Genomic DNA, 21627 nt, shown 5'->3' with positions numbered 1-21627 from the left:
CTTATACCTGAGGCTCAGAGGGTTGGGCCCTACAGTCACTTGCTCATAGTGGGCACTATAGGACCCAAGAAAACCTCTAGGGGCAAATCTTGGACAAAAGGAAGAGCTGGGCATATAACCCCAGCACTCTTGAGGCTGAGGTGGGAGGGTTACCTCAAGTTCCAGGCCAGCCTGGGATACACAGAGTTCAAGGCCAGCCTGAACTACTGTACATAGTAAGACCCTGTCTCAAAATACAAACAAATAGCAGTGTCCAGGGCAGATTAGACTATCAAAGCTGAGCCCTCAGGGAGAAGGGACCTTGTGGGTGCAGGGCCTCACTGCGTCTATAACCAGGGGCACACTCACCAGCCAACCCCAAGGTGAATGTAGCTTTCCCAGGCCATGCCCTGTTAAGACTGAAGCTCCTTTCAAGCCTAGGTACAAAAGGAGCAGCTCCCCATACCCTTTGCAGGGACACGAGTCTGGGAACCCATTTACCCTCTAGGGGTGCAGATGGGTGGGCCCTGCACGTTAGTTCCTAGGGCATCTGTTATACACACAAACCCCATCACCTTGGAGCAACAGTGTGTGCTCAACTGACCAACTAGAGCCAGAAAAGCAAGCTTTACTATCTGAATTCCCCACGCACTGCAGCACAGCAATTTGGGTTCCACAAATGCCTCAAATGTTGCCGTTGTTTTTCTACCATGTTTTCATGGTAGTCTTTAACTGATGCTTTGTTCTGAGTTGTTGAGCCCTAATCATTGGTAAAAGACGTGCAAGGCAGGCCTGCTGAGAAACCCCAAAGGCAGACATCACAGGAAACAGTTTAGGTACACATCACTGGGGTTTGAGCAGCTTTCAAGTAAATGATGGGCAAAACCCAGCAGGCAGTGAAGGACAAGAGGTCCTTCTCTGATACCAGAAAGGGCATCTTAAAACATCCCTGAAGCCACACTGTTTGGCTGACAATGGTATGAATTACAATTGGATGAAACTGAGATGAAGGCCGATTACACTCCAGGCCAGTCTGCACATAGCTCCCACCTGGTGTACCTGGCTCACCTGGATTTTCGTTCAGTCCTTCGGGAGAAGAGCATTGCCCCCCCTCCTCCTGATGTCGGGTTACTGTTCCAGCCCAAGGAAACAAGCAAATCTTATCAGAACCCACCTGAGTCAGGAGTTAACTGGGGTTCCAGAGGTTGTGACTTAAGGTCAAGGACAGGCAAAGACAGGGCTAGAAGCCAGACAACCGGATGCACTTTCTTCATCACACCCATCCTTCTTCCTTGGGAATCCTGGGATGCGGCTAACAGGTAACTCTGGTCCCTGCATGAACCTTCCACATCACACTATCTCACTGTCACCTGTCTGTACTGGAGCTCTGGAGGAGGGAGAGAACTTGCTTCACAGCCTGGCTCACCACTAAGCGGCAAATCAGCCGGCAGGACCTGGGAACCAAGCTGAATCCCCCACCTGCAGCCGGGCCCCACCGCCTGCTCAGTCCTCCAGAAGACTCAGGTTTGCTCATTCACCTGACGTGCACTCACCTCGGAGCACCTGTGGTGGTGCCAGCGCCTGTGCTACAGGTGCCCAAGAGTGTGAGGTTAGGCCTAAGTCACAGGAGCTGAAAGGCAGTTGGTTGTGGGCACGTGAAATGAATAATCCCAGTAGTGAATATCCAATTACAAACAGAAGTAAGTGCTCTCGGGCAGGAACACAGGCGCCAATGGAAGTCTCTTACAAAGGAGCCTGACCTAGAAGAGCTGCTGTGGGCAAAAAAGGCCGGTGTTGGAACCTAGAGGAGGAGTTAAGTAGCTGAGACAGACGAAACAGCCCATGTGACTGCGAGCTCCACCGCAGCACTGACTAGGCAAGACACACTGCAGAGCGCCACAGGGGCACTTCCGTGGGCAAGTGGCAGAGGATTCACCAAGATTTGTTCTGGGGCGGCCCAGCCACAGGCTGGGGCCCCCCCATGAGCTGTTCTTGGCCTCGTAAGATCAGAAACACACCTGCTTCTTCCTCCTCAGCACAACAGTGACATGAGAGGTTCTTATGAAATCGCAGCTCTTCCAAACAGTGGTTAGTGAAACTGTGGCACAGCAGATGTTTGTCAGAGCCGGGGAAAGCCGAGGAGCCCACGAGGGGTGAAGACAGAAGGCGACCACAGCACAGTTGCTCTAGCAGCATTTTTATTTACAAACAGCAATTTCCATTGACTTTATACCATAAAAAAGCCATTTACAAGCAAGAAACAAGAATTCAGAACAAAATTAAAGCAGCACTGAAATATTCATGTCACAAAGCTAAAACAAAATGAATACGAGAGTAAAATATCATTTGAATAAATAGTCTTAAATCCATGCTACAAAATAATCCTTAATGGCAAGTTACTAGTTGATACAGCATCCGCTTAGCTAGCTTCATTTACTTCATATGGTGATGAAGTGTGGAGTTGTGAGGTTACCAGTTTATATTGCAAGATAATGACACTGTGTAAGTCATTCAAATTGCTCAACCATTTATAACGGAAAACAATGTTAGCCCTACTAATAAAAGTGGTGAGAGATGGTTTTCACATTAGGAAAATGGTCATTCTCCAACAAACCAGGTAAGGTTACCTCTTACTCTACTCAGGGCAGCAACCTGAGGCTTGGGCTGCAAGTCCAAAGGTTGAATTCACAGCATACTTGTCACTGAGGGGCAGCAAGAGGTCTGTTTACTGAATCTGCTCCACGGAGCACCAAGCACCAAGCGAAGCTGACTCGCTGACTCGGGGACTTGAGCAAGAACAATAGCCCTGTCGGTGCCAGACCCAGGGAGGGAACAGGAGAAAACAGGTTCTCTTCTGGGCCAAGAAGTCAAGCACTGGGCAGAAACAGTGGGAACGCTCTGGCACTTACTGAAAAGACGTGATGTGTGACACCGTTACAAATCTGGAACAATGTGAATGACTTTTCTGAACTTTCAGTTCAATTGCACTGAGTAATATGAAATCTATGATTTATGAACTAGATAGTTTCATATAAAGAATTTACATAATTCCCCAATACTTTCATATATAAAATTTAATAAATAACCCTGACCAGTCTAGAAGCACCATTCAAGGGGCATGTGCCCTTGGAAAATAGTTTAGGTGTTGCATATTTGAGTCCCTTTCAGTGGAGGCTTCACAGGAAACCATTACAGAATTTAACAATAATGACGACGATGATAACAACAAAAGTATTACAGTAACAAATAGGAAAAAGTTGTTTAAAGACATTGATCTCTTTAAAGTAAAGCTCATTCACATAGATGATTTCCCCCAGCCCTTGTTTTGTGTTCCTGCACATTCCTCCCAGACTCCAGACTGTAAAAACAAAAGTAAAAATAAAACCACACATCAAAGTATGCAGGCCTATGGTCTGGGCTAAGGGAAAGACAGAGTTGGTTATAATTGCTATCATTAGAAGGGACATATACTTATGCTCTGGAAGATTTAAAAATTATCATTTTAGGTACAGTATATTCTGCTTAACAGTGAACTGACAGTATCCTTTCTGCTATTTTAAAAAAACAAAAACTAAACCAAACAAAAACTAAACAACTGCCCAGGCAGAGCCAATGGCTGGGAGGCTTTCCACTGACCAAAAAATTAACTTGTCTTCATATACTGTATTTACAAATATAATTTCTAAATGTATGTACAGCATTAGTAGAAATAAGAGGGTCGAGAACTGATTAGAATGAAAGTAACTGTTTAGAACCACAAACGTTAGTACAAGTATAAAATTCTTTGTCTTCACAGTTTCTAATAACAGTTAAACATGGGTAGGAAAGGATGCTGTCACTGTTTTCACATTGTCTGAAATGGAAAAGGTAGCTCAAGAAGAGACTCAATTATGAACAAGCCCATGTGAATTCAGGATATATTTTACTGTAAAAGATTTCTTCACAGATCACTTTATCCTAACTGATTTCTGATTTGTTATAAATGAAACACCTAACCTAAAACTGTACAGAAATAGGGACTTTGCTTTCCAAAAAGAGTTGCTCTGAGTTACACAGCATACTTCGCCTGCAGAGACGTGACATGAACTTCAGGGAGAGAATGTTTCTGCTCTGCGGTCAGGTAAATCCTCCTGGCACATCCTCTTGCGGCAAGGCACAATTAACTGCTGCTGCCCATCTGAAGGGCGTGAGCCCCTCACCAATCACGCCCACTGGGGGGCTGACAGTGCCAATGCTGAGAGGCCACACAGCTCTGTGCTGGCCTGCGCGCTGCCTCCCTCGAAGCCCTGCGGAACTTACAGTACTGTGTTATGGCTTGAGAATTCATTCTTAACACTGCTAGCAGTGGAAAGGGTAAAGTGTTAGCAACACGAATGGGAGCAAGTGGAACTTGCACAATGTGGAATCATGATTATTAGAGAGAAACTCAATCAATTTTCTGCCCCTTAACAGTCCCATTACAATGTTTGAACCTGAACTGTACAATCAAAGCAATGTATATTTTTGTCAACGACAATTTTGGATAAGTCACTCTTTGGTAAACTCAAACCAGAGAAACAAATTTACAAATACAAGAACTCCATGTAACTAAGGTTCAGACGGACACAGTGACAAGAACCAGGACGCAGAGGTGCTTGCCCCAAGTGCTCTTCCTCCTCACGTGCTGCACACACTGCAGAAGGCTCCGGTGGCCTTGCAGGGGGCCCCGAGCCACAGTGAAAAGGAGGTTCCTTCCCTGAGCTTGACCCCTCATGTCCTAGGGTTTGGGCCTTTCTTGTCACAGACTTAATTTGTATCACAACACAAATTTTTTGCATTTACTTCTTTAAAGAAAAATCAAAACCAAACTTATTTGTGTAAGAAAAAAAAAAAAAAAACCACAAACATTTACCTGAAACCCCAGAACATATTTAAGTGGGTAAACACTTGGGGTCCAGTCTCCCCTTGAGGCACGTGGCTTTACCAGAAGTTGAACAAGTGCTTCAGAGAGAGAACAGACTCCCACTTAGGCAGTTTGAGGAGGAAAAGGCATAATATATACCCGATTTAGCAAGCGCTGCTCCTCAGGAGCAACGGGATTAGAATGCAATCTATGTGGAGTTAACACTGATGTGTAGCGCAGCGTTCACACGTGAACAGGTCCTGTGTGCTAAGGAGGTGCTACTGCACAGCCGCCACCAGCCATCACACATGGAGGGCTTGATTCTTTTTTCTCAAAAAAAACAAAAAACAAAAAACACAAAAATATCTCTCAAACCAACCATTCTTGGTACATGAGAGCCAAAAAAGCATGGAAAGCCAGCAAATGCCTATCTTTGTATTTCTAACTCCTAGCACCTGAGGCTGGCCTTTTGGTTCTTTCTTTCAGGGATGCGCTGGGTGTGGGTCTCAGATCTCTTGCTGCCAGGCGGAGACTGGAGCATCCGCATCCACATCCACAGGCAGCCTGCAGCAGGTGCTCCAGTGGCTTCCAGAACTGCCCTCTGCCAGAGCCCGCAGTCCCAGAGCAAACCTGTGTTGTACGTGCAAACGCAAAGGTCAACTGAAGACTCCCTTAAATCACTAATAAAGCATTATTCAGACAGGACTCGGGCATGTTTTCACACAGCAATGTGTTTGCTAGCACATGCTTTTGAGGTCTCTTTCAAGTTATAAACTCAAGAGAGGAAAATAACCGCAATTCACTATTACTGTTAGATTTCACATTTTCTACAACTATACTGACCTAGAAGATACTTAACATAAAAATAGCACCACGTGACCAAAAATATAGTGACACACACACAGAGATTTGGTGACACACAGAGTATCTTAGAGGGCTTTGAACTGTTGGTTTCTTTAAGCAGGAAACACTGAGAGTGCGGGAGCACTGAGGCTCTCATTAGCACACACAATACTAAGATATATTGCTTGCAATTCCCATGGAGTATAGCTTTACAAAAGTACAAATTCCAAGTTCTGCAGTTTCCCTGGGAACTGCATGTAGAAAAAGTTGCTGTGCACCTGAACTGGCTGTTTGGAAAGAGAAAGAAAGGGAAAATAAACCACAACACTGCTTGGAGAATTTTGTAGACAAAACTACAAATCCCTTTCCTTTAGTATGAGTCCTAACTCATGATAGATAGTGATTCGATTTAGTTACCTGGTATGTATGTTTCTACAGTACGGAATGAAGGTAGATCTGTAGGCCGGTAAAAACCTCGAAAACCACTGCTCCTTTGGGGTTGGCTAATATAACACTACACTATGTAAAAAGGTCAGCACCACAGGTCATCCAGCTTATCTGCTGGACAACAAACAAAAATCCCAAACGGTTTCCAACTAGAGTTGAAGAAATTTTATGGCATTTGGTTTATGTATTATTTGTTATGAAGCAGAGCTATGAACATGTGATTTGCTTTGCTTGCTTTTGGACACAATGATTTATATGTATGAAAACCTACTAACATTCTTCCAAGAGGGAAACAAAACGGTAAAACTAACTTATTATGAAGGGATAAGACAGAGTCAAAAACTCTGTTCACATTGTATTAAATTATATATTCCTCTTACATTCACCTCAACCAGAATAAACTCAAATTTGAGAATGTATATATACTATATATAATAATTGTTTTATTATATATATATATAAATTGCCTAGCTACCCTCTAAAAGTAATTTTAAATTAGAAAAGGTTACCCATTTGTATCAGCTGACGGCATCCTGGCCTCTCTCCACAGGCAGGTACTGATGGCTGATGCCAGTGCCTGCCGTGAGGAAGAGTATGCCTCTTGGCAGAGAGTGTAGGGTCAACCAGTTGGCATAGCTAAATCACTGGCAGATTTGGGATTCAGAGTTCAGCCCAAGAGGAATACTGTCAGCCTATGTTTTCCCTGGATACGTTGCCCTTCATGCTTTGAGCTCCTTGGGGGAGAGAGGGCAGGGGAAGGATAAACACAATGAAGTGTTCCATCCAGAAACTTCAGAAAAACTGCCAAGAGACCAAGAGATTTCCAGATGGCTGGGAAAACCAAAGATTACAACAAAGCAAATCACAAATATGCATTGATTAATGTGCTTTGTTTGGGTGCACTTCTTTACCATCTTAATCAGGAGCATCGGAAACTGTGTGGATTTCCATCCGGGAATCTAGGGCCATCTCTGAGGCTGATGCATCATTTTCTAGTTTCTGTTCCATGTACACATCTGTTCTCTCGGGAGACTCAATGCGACTCCTGACTTCAACAACACCCGGGTGGTTTTTCCGCAAGTGCTGGTTGAGGGTACCTTGGAATGGAAAACACTTCCCACAGATCTCACAGCGGAATGGTTTATCATCAGTGTGGCCCCGGATGTGGTACTCCAGCTGGTCCTTCCTTGTGTACTTCTTCCCACAGAACTTGCACACAAAGGGAGTGATTCCCATGTGGAGTCGCATGTGTCTGTCGAGGCTTCCTTTCTGGTTGAAAGACTTCCCACAGTAAATACAGATCAGCCTCTCACTGTACGGGTACCAATGACCTTTTACACTCCTCTCCTGGGGACTGCTCTCATACCCAGGGTTGTTCATCACATGTTCGCCGTCAGACCCCTGCACCATGCCTTGTAGGTCACTGTGCAGATGGACAGACCAAGGCCGCTTCTGGCGTGCACGCCCTCCTCGGAAACAGCTCAGCATGGACCTGGATGGGCTGCAATTACTCAAACTTCCAAAAGCTTCTAATACACTGGTTGGCTGTGAGGCTGCTTGCGAATAGGAATACGCATGCTGGAGCACAGAGCCATAGGAGCCCACGTTCACTGCCACCACTTGTTCCCCATCAACCATCTCAGTGTGGTACCCGTCATCGCCCAGGGAGGAGCTGTCTGAACAGCTGGGCCGGTCCGACTTTTCCATCTTCACTTTCACCTCGGTGATCTGGCTTTCCCTCACCAACAAGTCCCCTTGTTCATGGTCCCCCTCGATCTGAATCTCATACTCGGACACGCTTCCACTGCTCCCCCGATCTGAGTGCCCCTCCTCCTGTAAGCGGCCACGCAAAGCTTTGCTGGGAGTCGTCTCCATCCGGAGATCACTGCTTGTGGTGGGCTGCCGTACCTGAGGGCAGTATGGAGGGGAGATCTCAACTGGGTTGGCAAAGAAGCCACCATCTTTCACTCCATTGCGGCTCTCGGGATTCTCTTCAGCACCTACGGTTACAGAGTCAACATCCCCAACACTGATTTTTGAGTGGATGCTCTCTAGGATCTGTGTGCACTTGTCAATGACACACTGCATCTGAAGAAAGCTGGCTGCAGTCAGAAAACTGACAACATCCTTCAGCTGCAAGGACATTCTTCCAGTGTAACAAAAGGAAAGCAACTGTTCAAACACGTTGGGATTTTTTATCACTGATATTGACAAGCCACTCATGGTACTTAATGCTGAATGGTCCCGGAAGTAGGGGGAGCTGGCAGCAAGGACTGCTTTGTGAGCTCGGAATGGCTGACCCTGAATGTGGACAATGATGTCACATAGTTTCCCTTGTAGGCGGAGTTCGTTTAGCTGGCTCAGAACGGTGCTGCTGTACTCGGGCACATCGAACTGAATAAAACTGCTGCTGTCCATTGCTACTGACATGAGGCGTAATCTGCGGAGAGACAGAGTTTTCATCATTCACTTACGACTCCTCACTCGGCACAGCGGCACAAACACAGGCTCACAATACCAATGCTGGCTATCATACCTCCCAAGGTCTGCCTCAACATTCTTCCTCTTGCTTATTTTTTAGTTTTCATGCTTCGGTTAATTCACCTAAAGCCAAATAATCAAATAATTAGCCCATTTTATTACTGCCCAACATTCATTTTGATCAAAATTAAGACACTGTACACAACTAGGGCTATTTAAGCTGTGACTGTGACACTGGCATTCCTTTAGGAAAAATATTCCCTGTTTCATCTACTTTTTTTTTTTTTTTTTTTTTTTTGGTACTGGGGATTGAACCTATGACCTGTGCTTGCCACGCAGGTGCTTGTGCTGCTGAGCTAAACACCCAGCTCCTTATCTACTTTTGAGAATCAAAAAAAAACAAAAAACAAAAAACAAAAAAAAAAAAAAACCCAAAAACCCAAAACCAAAAAACCCAAACCAAACCAAAGGAACCAACCAAAAAAAAAAAAAAAAAAAAAAAAAAACCCCAAAACACAAAACCCTTAAATTCATCTAACAGATATCCTGCCTTTCTAAGTGGCATTTTTTAAAGAATACTGCCTCCCTGGACACAGTGAATGGAGAGAACCTCTTGCAGCACTGTCTTGCTTTGCACTTTCCCCCAGCCTTGCACACCTTCATACAGCACGGCAGTGCTCAGCCCCTTCCAGTGAAGAGTTATTTTAGACACCAGGAATAGGAAGAGCGATGGGCACATCAAAAGCACGTTGCTCCAGCGCTCACAGCACCAGCACATCTAGGGCAGCTCAGCTCCCTCTGGCTGGCCTCTGTGGCCAGGGCTCACTCAAAATCGCCCAAGCACATGAAGCCCAGCCTCCGTTCTCTGACCACATCACAATGAAGCCAGATCTAACCTTTATTTTTTAGATTTTAAAACTAAACCAATAAAATTTTAGTAAGTATTCAGAGAAAAATCAAAATTGAATAAAAGTACTTAAGAAATAAGAAATCAAACAGGAATCTCTAGCAAGAAAGTTTCCAGAGTGAAGTTTACCTCTGTCTTCAACTTACTTGAGAATGTCTTCAAACAACAGATGGACAGATACATAAAACAGCAAACATAATATAATGTTAATAGTGATGGGAGGCCAAGAGGGTGAGTATTTGAGTGTTGTAAAATTTAACTTTTTGGGGCGTTGGAATTTTTTTTGTTTTTGCTTTTTGGTATTGGAGATTAAAGTCAGAGACTTTACATACTGAGTTATATCCTTAGACCTTTAAAATTTTATTTTGAAACAAGGTCTCACTGAAGTGTTAAAGTGCCCAAGCAGGGCTTAAACTTGCCAGTGCCACTGTGAGAGAAAGCATGCTTCCTGGCAGAACCTCCTCCCTCAACCTCCCTGAGGAGTTCTGGGAGTGAATCCCAGACTGAGTGTGTCCCACTCCTGATTAATTTGAAGTTTTCCATAATGAAATCCTAGAGACTTAGAAAACATCATCAACAACAAACACTGCAATAGGGAAGTCAGAGCCTTTAAAGTGTTATCTTTAAAAAATAAGTGAAATGACTCAGATTACAGAAGGAACAACAAATTAAGCCAAAAGGAAGAAAATAATAGAGAAGAAATTTGTAATCAGAGAAAAACTTTAGATGATATACAGTCAATCTCAAGCTTACAGGAAAGGGCCCATCATTTAGAGTGATATAACACACCAGAAGTTTAAAAAATCATGTCACAATTTGAGTTAAGACATGTTAGTCAAAGAGAAATACTGTGTCTTTATTTGTCCTAGACTTATGATTGAAATCAATTTGAAATCTGTATGACATGGACATATTTTTAGCATAACATAAATTGGCAGAACTAAATAAAAAAGAAACAGAAGTGCTAAGGCACAAATGATCTTCAGGCCGTTCACACTGTTCTGGATGTATGTAGAAACATTTAAAGCATCTCAGTTCATCTGGTACAAATTTGATACCAGAAGATGACAAATAGCATAAAGAGGAACACTGTCTCCTTTATCTAAGTAGGTTTTAAAGTACTAGCAGAACTACTGGGAAATACAACATATTAAATGAATACTTTATGAACAAGAATAGTTGCTTTAAAAACAGTTGCTTCATAAATGTAAGGATGACTATACTTTAGGAAATATACAAATATAATCTGTGGCATCAGAAAGTCAAAGGAGAAAAACCCTGTATGACCAAAGCAGTACCATGCCAAAATCCATTTAAGGAAATTAAATGTCATTTCAGAGTAAGAGAAAAATACTCTCAGCAAGTCAGGAATAGAACAATATTTCCTTAATATAATAAAGTGTCTATTGTAAACCAACCATTATCCTTAAAAAATGCCGACACTATGTCGGCATTTCCCAAAAAAACGTATTCAACATAACACAAGCCCACAAGCTAGCCCCAATATCTTACCCCGGGGTGATTAAAAATGCATTAGCAGAATACCCCATCTGAAGAGTTCTGCAGACAAGCATTCTGTTTACCTCACCAGTTTGCAAGTCATTTAACTGTGGATCTCTTCTCTCAAGGTATACACATTAATATTCCAAAGAACTAGTGTTCCCTGGAGCACATTCTGGTAAATACTTTAGTAAAGGCATTGCCATCAGGGGCTGGAAGATAGACGAGGTTTTCCACCTTCACTATTCTTACTTAACATTGTTCTGGAACTTCTAGCCAAAGCAACAAGACAAGAGAAAATTAAAGCACACAGCCATTTAAAAAAAAAAAGAAGACAAACTGCTGTTACATGCAAATATGACAATTTACATAGAAAACACAAGTGAAAAGAAATTATTTTCACTAATTGTTAGAATCAGGATCTGAGAAATTCAGGGTTTCAAAAACAACTGCACATAAAAATACCAAGGAAGATAATGATAAGTTATAATCAACAATAGAGCAACAAGAACTATACAATACCTACAAAGGATAAATAGGGGCAACAAGAAGAAAAATAGGTTACCTTAATGACGCAAGCCAGAGGTGGTGGGGCATACCTATAATCCCAGCACTTGGGAGGCTGAGGCAGGAGGATCACTGCAAGGTTGAGACCAGCCTGGGCTACAAAATGAGCTCAAGACCAGCCTGAACTGCAGAGCCAGGCACTGCCTCAAAAAGACATACATGCACGTGTGTGTGTGCACGCGCGCACACACACACACACTCTCACACACAGAGGGCAAAACTATGTAAGTGAAGAACTGTAACATGCTGGCTGGAAGATTCAGTTCTATACGGATAGACACCTTCCTCTATACTGGATTTAAAAATATAATGTAGCCCAATGGAAAATGTTGTTAGAAATGCAACAAAATGATTTTAAGAGTCAAAGAGCGCTGATGACCAATAGAAATAGAATCCACATGTACAAATGAATGGTTTTTCAGCATTTATTTATTTATTTATTTATTTACCGTGCTGGAGATTAAACTCAGGGCTTATTATGCTAGGCAGCGCACTCTACCACCAGCCTATCTAATATTTACTTTCTGTTTTGTTGGGCTGGGGACCACTGAGCTAAGTAAGCACAACGTCCTGAGTTCGATCCCCAGTATCAAAAAATAAATAAATAAAATAAAATATTTTTGTTTTGTTTCATTTTTTTCAGAGAAGGTGTTACTAACTAGTTCAGGCTGGCCTTGAACTTACCACGTAGCCCAGGCTGGCCTCAAAGTCAAGGTGATCCTTCAGCCTCAGCCTCTTAAGTGCTGGGATTACAGGGATGAGTCACTACACCTAGCAAATATTTACAGTTAAAAAAATTTTTTTCATAATACGTTTTTTACAATTTTTTTTGTCTTTTTCCTTTTTATCGGTACCGGGGATCGAACTCAGGACTGCCTGCTTGCAAGGCAGGCGCTTATGCCGCTGAGCTAAATCCCCAGCCCCTTTCTTCATAATATGTTTAGCCCATTATAACACTATTGCAGCATATAATCAGTACTAGATTAGAAAGGTATGAGACATTTTAAATTCCATCTTGCATATTTAAGTCTCTTAAATCTGATGTGTATTTTATACATAACATGTCGCAATTTGGACAAACTGCATTTCAAGTGCTCAACCATCAGGTGACCAGTGACCACCATATTAGATGGTGCAAATCTAAAATACTAAAGAAATTTTATAAAAGGAAAAATGTAGCCAACCTTAGTGAGTAATTAGGCTATAACTCACTTGGTAAATATGTACTGAATGTCTCCTATGTGCCAGACACTAGGGACCCCAGGGAGTTACAGCTCTCTCATCATAAATCATGAGACGTACTCCAAGATCTCTCATAATGGAGGAGTAGTCAGAGAAGGCCACTTGCACAAACACTATTTGAAAAGAGACCGAAAGGATGAGTAAAAGACCCGCCAGATCTGGGAGGGTGTGGGGCACTGCAGGGAAACTGTCCAGACAGAAGGAATTACATGTGCGAAGAGATAAAGAGCCTAAGTTTGGAAGGAAGGATGGATGTGCTGGAAGCAGCACAGCAGAGCAAGGCCAGGCATAAGGGGAAGGACAGAGGCCACACCAGGCTGTCAGGAGGGCAGAAACCAGACTGAGATGGCCTCAAAGGCCACTGCAATTCAGTAAAGAGAATAATTATTAACACAGTATCAAAGTAGATATTCTTAGGGAATTTGAATACAATATGAGAGTTACATCTCTTCTGATTTTGACAGATGTAGAACACACCCAAAATAACCTATGGAGAAGGAATTCCTTTTTCTTTCTTTTGTTCTTTTTTTTTTGGTACCCAGGATCAAACTCATGACCTTGCACTTGCCAGGCAGGCGCTAACTCGAGAAGGCATTTCTAAGTAACAGAGGACAGACACATGGGTTTAAACACAGAAGAATTAAAACTTTCATGTATCTTTAGGGGAAAAAAAAAGTCTTACTAGAATACACATCCTAGATAATCTATTTTAGAAACACCCTAAATCCCCATATATATGCTCAGCTCAAGGCCACAAGGTGCCTCTGTCCCTGTGGAGGCTCTGCACTTTATTTCTCTGAGTAAAATTCTGACTACACCAGCCATGGTGGCACACACCTGTAATCCTGGCACGAGGGGGAGGAAGAGGGGCTGAGGCAGGAGGGTTCCTGTGACTTTGAGACCAGCCTCACCTACACAGTGATTTCAGGGTACACCTGAACTGCATAACAGCCGATTTTAAAAGAAAATCTGCCTAATACATTTCTCTATGTTTCTTTTTAAAATGCCCCTCGTGAAAAAAGTGATAAAACAAGCCAGGTGTATGGTGGCACATGCCTGTCATCCCAGCACTGTAGGTGCTGAAGCAAGAGGATCACAGATTCTTACCCAACCTGGACAGCTTAGCAAGAGCCTGTTTCAAAAAGGAGGCTGTGGCTGTAGCTTGGTGTGGAGGTTCCAAGTTCAATCTTTAGTATAAAGTGTTGGGGCGGGGAGGTGTTGAAGGCACAAGTTCGAGGCCAACCTGGGCTATCTAGTGAGTTCAAGGCCAGCCCCAACTACACTACAGAGTAAGACCGTGTCTCAAAGAAACAAAAGAATAAACAAAACAAACTATGAAAAATACTTTATAACACACAGAGAGAAGTATAAGACGCATTAATAAAAACCAAATATGACAACTGAAAAACAGTCAATGAGTATGAACAGATGCTTTAAAAAAGAAATAGAATAGAAAAACCACACTTTAAACAGAGAAAAATACTTAACCACTTTATCAGTAAACAAAAATTAATGTAAGACACAATTCTTTCTTCAAATGCCAACACTTACACAAATGCAACCCAGCTGACACCTGAGTAGAGAGCAGATGTCACTTTTTCCTATTTCATGACACCAGGTGTATAAGCAGAGATTTGTGGGCTGAAAGAGTAGAAGGAAGGTGCATTCACTTCTCAAAGCTGTGGACTCCTGGGCAAAAACCGGGAGAGAGAGGACAATAAAGCCTTTCTGAAATAGAATCTAAAACTGAAAACAGGTTTACAGTGAGGCCTTCTCACCTATGCATAGCTTTTTATCTTCTTGGAAAAGTAGAGAACACTTGAAAGAAAGCAGGAAGGTACACTCTGGAGACAAGAAGGGAAAGGGGGATAGGAGTAAAAATAAAAATGATCAAGATGCGATATGTGTATATATCAACACCCCAAGAAATATGTAATTAATATGTATTACAAACATATACTAAAAATAAAAAGAAAGAAAGAGCACAGAAAAGAAAAAGGTAACACTGATTAATACCTAACACTGATTAACACTGATTCCATTTTCCCCACATTAGAGGAAGCACTCTCCTTCCCTTGCCTTAACGCTTCTTTAGGCAGCAACATGAGATTCCAAGACTCTTTCCTAGAGCTGCTAGCAGGCAACACTTGTGTAGAAGCTTCTGAAAGACTAGGAGGGCGAATTTACAGTATGCTTAATCTAATTCTAGGCACACTGACCAGGCGAAGGACAGCAAAAGAATAATCAATCACAAGCGCTACTCCCCGTGATCAGATTCATCAGGCAGGTCCAGGGATTCCTGGGTAGAAGAGGTCAGAACCTTCAATAGGCACATAAAATTCAAACGCGATTCTCAGATCTTGGTTTTGCCCTTGCCTGGAACATCAGTGTATCTGTATCTGTGTTAGGTCAGTTTTTAGTTAATTTTACCTTTAAAATATGTATATGCTTATTGAAGAACTGTACGTTACAGTATAGAAAAATAAAATAGCAAAACTTCCCCAGCCATAGCTCCTGTCCCCAAAGATAATCACGGGTAGGAGAAAATTTAAACATGGACCAGCATAAACTTCTGCACCTTGCTCTTAAGAAATGTATTTAATTGCCTTAAAATCTTTTCCTAGCAGCACACACTCACTGACCTCATTTTTTCCGACTTCATAGCATTCCATGGATAGCTGTTTCAACTGATACCAAAACAGGAAGCAATTTAAACAGCCATTATAAACACAAATGGTAACATATGTTTCATGCATCTTGGCCTTCTTCTGGAGCTTCTAGTGGAGGAACTGTGAGGTTTTTCATCTCAGTCGATAATGCCAAATTACCCTGTAAAAAATGGAAGCACTATTCTTTCACCAAAAAATGGAAGTACTATTCTTCACAGGAAGAGCTGTTGCACTTTTCCAAACTGACAGGAGAAAAATGGTACCTTACTGTTTGCCTGTGCGTGTGCTATTCATAGGTGAAGTCGACACCTTTCCTCATGTTTAACAGCAATCTGTCTTTGAACTACGTATCCTTCCCTGATATTTGTTTTTTTTCCTTGAATTGTCAGAGCTCTTTGCAAATTAAGGAAATTATTGCTGCAAGTATGAAATTTAATTGCAATCACTAAGTGGCATACTAACTGGGGATTTAAATTATTTTTCCTACATTTATAGGAAATATTCATTCGATATCAATCGCCTACATACACAAAACCAAAGGGAATTCAAAGATGAGTAAGAGTCCCAGTCTTGCAGTTTGATGCAGGCTTAATGCAGATTCTTCCCAAGTCAGGGAGATATGGGAATGGAATTCATTTTTGATAATGCAGAGTAGTGATTTATATTAGTTTTTCATTTAGATTAAGTTTGCAGCTGCTTCAGAACAATAATGAATTTTATTATTCTACTCACTGAAAACATCAGAATCAGTATTCTTAATTTAGCAGATTAATCATGTCTTTTTTCTTCATACTACAATAGACAAAAACCATGCTCAAATTAGTCATTTACATTGCTGTATTTTAATTTTAAAAACACACATATAAGCTGTGAATTTTTTTATATTACCATTAATGCTTATTTCAACAATATTTATTTAACTGTTATTTTGAAAACTATACTCTGGATAGGAATGTGAACATTTCTTTCAAAAAACACATACAGAAAAACTTAGCTGCAAAGAAGACTTAGCTCCTTCAACCAACAAGGAGATAATCTCCCTTCTTTTTCCATTTCTTACTTTAAAAATTTGGGGGGAGTGGTGCTGGGGATAGAGCCACATACTAGGACAGTACTCTCCCACTAGGCCAGTACATCTCCAGCCAGAATTCTTAGTTTTTTACAAAGAAAAAGAACCACATCACACCTGTAGAAACAGTTATTTCCTCTCACATGGCTTCTGCTGTGGTCACATGAGGCCACCACTGGTCTCAAGGGACAAATATTCTCCCACTTCCTCACGTCCAGGATCCCCGTACCAGTCAGACCAACTGTAGAAGGGGGTTGGTGCCATCTCCAATCACCCCTTAGCCTTCCCTCTTTATCTGGGAAAGTCCTTGCCTAGCGTCACCACCGTAAGCACCAGGCTGCGAACCCTTGGTACAAGCTAGGTGGGGCACAAAGGCTTATCCACATGTATCCACCAAATCCTCTGACCTCCCCCTCCCCCAATAGGCAGACACTACTACTACCTCATTCAGAGATGAGGGAACCTAGGCTCCAGGAGGCTGACTTCCACAGGACTGCTCCAGATTCCGCAGCCTAAACAATAACCTCTCACCCTGCTTCATTTTGCCCAAGGGAGCAGGACAGTCAGAGGAAAGAGATGAGAAGGAGCTGAGGAAAAGGTGGCAGGAAAGGACACTGTAATCCTAAAGTGGGCACAGGGACAGGTGGCAAACATCCGACTGAGTGGGGCCCAGGACAGAGAATAAGGGCCAGTGAGGGCATTCTGGTGGTAACAGCCCTCAAAATCACAAACGCACATCCTCTCTAGTTTAGCAATCTCAGATATTTGAGTTAACTACAGTACCTTCCTCCCAGACCAATTTCCCTGTCTGGATTAACACCTCTTGCAGAAGTGAGGGCTCTGTGCTAGAAAACCTTGGACGGGCCCTCTGGCTGAAATGCATCACAGCTTCCATATTCACAGCTTTGATCCCTGTTTCCCCTTAGACCCCTTTACCTTGGTTTATATTACCTGCTTTAAATAAAAGCCATTTTTACAGGCTAAAGCCTCAATTCATTAGAAACTACAGAGCTAGGGCTTAAGTGACTGGTCCTTTGGTGTTTCAAGGTAGAAGTCCCAGAAAGTAGATGCTGCCAAGAAGACACAGGGTTCAGCCCAAGTTCAACACAGTGCAAAGCAGCACTGCACTTGGTGCTCAAACAAGACAAAGCGGGCGGGAGGCGGGGGGTGCCTAAGAGTGACTGAGCAGTGAGGACGCAGAGTCTGACAGCACCAAAGGTGCTGCCAAGACCAGCTCAGGGAAGATCAGCAGCTTTGGAAGGAAATGGACAGACATGCAATGGAGTTGGGGCAGAAGGGCACCCAGAGGAAGGAGGCCACTCACGCAACGTGGCACTGTACTGAAGCCAGAGAAAGCAGGACTGGCCTGCCTACCACCTGAACCAGCCTGGATACGCCTCCTACAGACTGAAGTGAAAGGTGAAGGAGAAGAAGACAAAAGACCCAATTCAAGACCATAAGGTAACAGGCTTAGTAAGCACAGCTTCTTGAAATCATTGCAAGACCTCATTCAAAAAGCCTCACAACACCACATCACTGTGGCCATGCAGCAGGACAAGATGCTCCTCTGAACGTAACAAACAAGGAAATGATAGCTCTAACCCTAGTTCCAAAGCTCCCGACCTGAGCCTCGGAACACAAAGGCACTTTGCAAGACAAGGAAACCAATCAACCATCATCTTCCACACAGCTGAGCCTGAGCAGGGTCCCCAGGGATGCAAGCTCTTCCTTCACCCTGCTCCTACTGGGTGTGAGCAGAGAACACGAAACGCTGAGGCTGTTCTTAAACCCCACAGCGCTATGCGGCCAGATAAACTGCAGGGCACGGTCGGCACGCAACGCAGCTCCTGAGCTTTCAGAGCTGGTTCATGCTTATCGGTGTCCTAAAAGACACAAGGAATTCATGGGAGGTTCATTATTTCCTCTTTAATGCCATTATATTCTTACATCAATATTTTGAAAAGTTTTACACATCATCAAAAAGTAACTTTAAAACCTATGGGTAATTTAATATATACTGATACAAATTCCAGAAACTATAAAGGCAGAAGAATGTACCTGACAACGAAAAAATGTATGACAAAAGACATCCTTCTCCCAAAAAGGCCACAAAATAAATATCTACTGAGGGAAAATCACGCATATATAACAAAGGACTACTTTTCAAATTATTAAATTTATACATCAAATTGGGCTAACACTAAAAACATTACTGAAGAATGGGCAAAAGACATATATAGTTTTTTGGTTTTTGTTTTTGTCTTTTTTGTTTTTATCGGTACCAGGGATCGAACTCACGACTGCCTACTTGCAAGGCAGGCGCTTATGCCGCTGAGCTAAATCCCCAGCCCCAAGACATATATAGTTTTAAAAAATACAGCAAAAGGACAAAAGGGCTATGAAGAGATGTTTTAGGTTCATTCGTGATTAAAGATACTTAAAATTTTTTAAAATGAAATTTAGTGTGTGCGCGCTGTGGATGAAACCCAGAGCTCTACATATGCTAAGTGCATGCTCACCACTGAGCTACACCCTCAGTTCATGAGATACTGTTTTTAAACCATTACACATGCACAGATTTTTAAATAGCCAATGTAATTCTGAGAGATAAACTGGTAATATCCATCATTTGCTTTTTGGGCCATAAGTAACGGCTAAAAATTGAGCCTACAAAAATAGACTGCTTAGAAAATATATTAGCATAAGTTGGACTTGGTGGCACCTGCTTATAATCCCAGCACTCGGGAGGCTGAAAGGGGAAGATCGCTGAGAGTTCAAGGCCAGCCTGCCTGAACTGCATAACGAGGCCCAGTCTCAGAACAACAAAAAATAAATAAAATAACAACACTAAGCCTACTGGAAGACAAGGTAGGCAGAAATTTTGAAGACACATGGGGCTGGAGATTTAGCTCAGCAGCATAAGTACCTGCCTAGCAAGCAGGCGGTTGTGAGTTCAATCCCCGGTACCGATAAAAAAAAATGAAAAAGAAAAAAAAAAAAAAAAAAAAAAAAAAAAAGACACAGGGGTAGGCAAAGAGTTCATGAATAACACGCAAGCCATATGGGAAGTACTTCAAAGGATCAACAACTCAGATCCATCTTAATAAAAAGTTTCTGCATTTCAAAAGAAATCACCAACACAGTGAAAAGAAAACCCACAGAATGGGAAAACATTTTAGCCAACTGTCCCTCAAAGGATTTATATCTAAAACACATAAAAGAGTTGAAAAATACCAGGCCCCGCAAAATTCAAAGAATAAATCCAAAAATGGGAATCTAAGATGAACACGCACTTCTCAGATAAAGATATACAAATGGCAAATAAATACATGAAGAAATGTTCAGCATCACTGGTCATTTGAGAAATGCAAATTAAAACAACACTGAGATTCCATCTCATTCCAGAAAGAATGGCTGGCATCAAGAAATCAACCAATAACAAACGCTGGAGAGGCTGTGGGGGAAAAAATGGAATCCTTCTCCACTTTGGGTGGCAGTGCAGATTGATACAACCACTGCGGAAATCAGTGTGGAGATTCCTTGAAAAACTAGGATTGGAAATCCTATTCCATCCAGCTATTCCTCTTCTGGGTATTTTCCCAGAAGAACTGAAAACATCATGTCACAGCGATATATACAGCACAATTTGTAATAGCCAGATCTTGAAAACAATCCAAATGTCCATCAAATACAGAATAGATTTTTTAAAATGTGGTGTTTTTATGCAATGGAATATTACTCAGCTATAAAGAAGGATAAAGTTGATGCTTTTATAGGTAAATGGATACAACTTGAGACCGTAGTCATATGTGAAATAAATCAAACTTGCATGTATAAATATCACACTGTCTCCCTAGTATAAAAAAACTGAAAGAGTAATAAGATCCAAAATGTACAACAGAGGTTGTAAAAATGAAAGGGGAAGAAAATGCTCAAAAGGAAAGAACAACCGGGATAGGGGAAAGGAGAAAAGGAAGGAGGGAAAAGATTATAGTATATAGGTATAGATGCATATATGTTTATATATATAGATATATATACAAGATAGATAGCTATACTACAATCTCTGTAAGTTCATTGAAAAGAACAGTTTGTGCTTTGTCTGTTTGATCAATTCCTATGCCAAAATTTTATAACCTGAACTATTTCTAAAATAATATGAAATACATTTACTGTTAATTTTGAATTTTTCTATGTATTATTTCTATCTTTTTTTTTTGTCTTTTTCCTTTTTTATCGGTACCAGAGATCGAACTCACGACTGCCTGCTTGCAAGGGAGGCGCTTATGCCTCTGAGCTAAATCCCCAGCCCCTCTTGTTTTGTTTTTAAAAGAAAAAAATTCACATACATGTAATGAAGATGTACACTAAGCATTTTTCTTTGATATAGCTCATAAAAAAGAACCCCAAGGGGAAACTGGTTAAAAACACACACACACACACACCCAAGCTGGGCACATAGAAACACACCTGTAGTCCCATCAACACAGTGAAACTCTTGAGACTCCACATCAAAAACAAAAAGAAGTGCGGGGTGTGGGGGCACACATGTGTAATCTCACACGAGGAGGCTGAGGCCAAAAGACTGTACAAGTTCTAGGTCAGCCTGAAGTACAAAGCAAGACCCTGTCTCAAAAATCAAAAAAGCAAAAGAAATCTACAGTAAACTACCATGCAGCCGCTAAAAAGAATAGATCGGTTTGTACGCTCTGGTAAGGGAAAGAGCGCCAAGATTTAGCAGAAATCAATCAGCAAGGCACAGAACAATGGAGATGCAAGTATGATCTTCTTTGCAAGCGTGCATTGCTGAAAAGAATAAACACAGTCGACTTTTTGTTTTCCAGTGCTGGGAACTGAACACAGGGGTCTCACACATGCTAGCCAAGTAATCTAAAACTGAGCTACACCTGCAGTCCTACAGCGGACTCTTGAACAGTGTGAAGGTTATGGTGCTGACCCCCACCCTGCAGTCAAAAGTCCATGTCATGTTTGACTCTCCTAAATCTACCAGTAACTAACAAGCAATTAGCACACTGTGTAT

The 21627-nt window shown here is 42.0% G+C and overlaps 1 protein-coding gene across 7 annotated transcripts in view; it reads right to left on the bottom strand.

The window, feature by feature from the left end:
• The window catches only part of Zbtb34 (zinc finger and BTB domain containing 34), a 46916-nt gene that overhangs the window by 18252 nt on the left and 7037 nt on the right, over positions 1-21627 (bottom strand). For 2 of the 7 annotated variants that reach the window (XR_010040191.1, XR_010040192.1), the window contains exons 2-3: positions 8688-8755; positions 7063-8591 (exon numbers count right to left, since the gene is read on the bottom strand). Coding sequence is in view for 5 of the 7 variants with exons in the window: in XM_063227728.1 (XP_063083798.1) it covers positions 7067-8581 (1515 nt within the window). In the remaining 2 variants the exon portion in view is untranslated. Of the gene's footprint in view, positions 1-2160; positions 8592-8687; positions 8756-15490; positions 19574-21627 lie in introns of those variants that run through there. The other 5 variants (XM_063227723.1, XM_063227727.1, XM_063227734.1 and 2 more) reach the window with 3 other exon arrangements.

This window comes from Cavia porcellus, unplaced genomic scaffold, assembly GCF_034190915.1.
Source record: "Cavia porcellus strain 051 isolate PalLab524CR breed Dunkin Hartley unplaced genomic scaffold, mCavPor4.1 scaffold_1, whole genome shotgun sequence".
Taxonomy (NCBI): domain Eukaryota; kingdom Metazoa; phylum Chordata; class Mammalia; order Rodentia; family Caviidae; genus Cavia; species Cavia porcellus.
The sequence above is the reverse complement of the archived record's forward strand: the minus strand, read 5'-3'. Positions and strand labels throughout refer to the sequence as shown.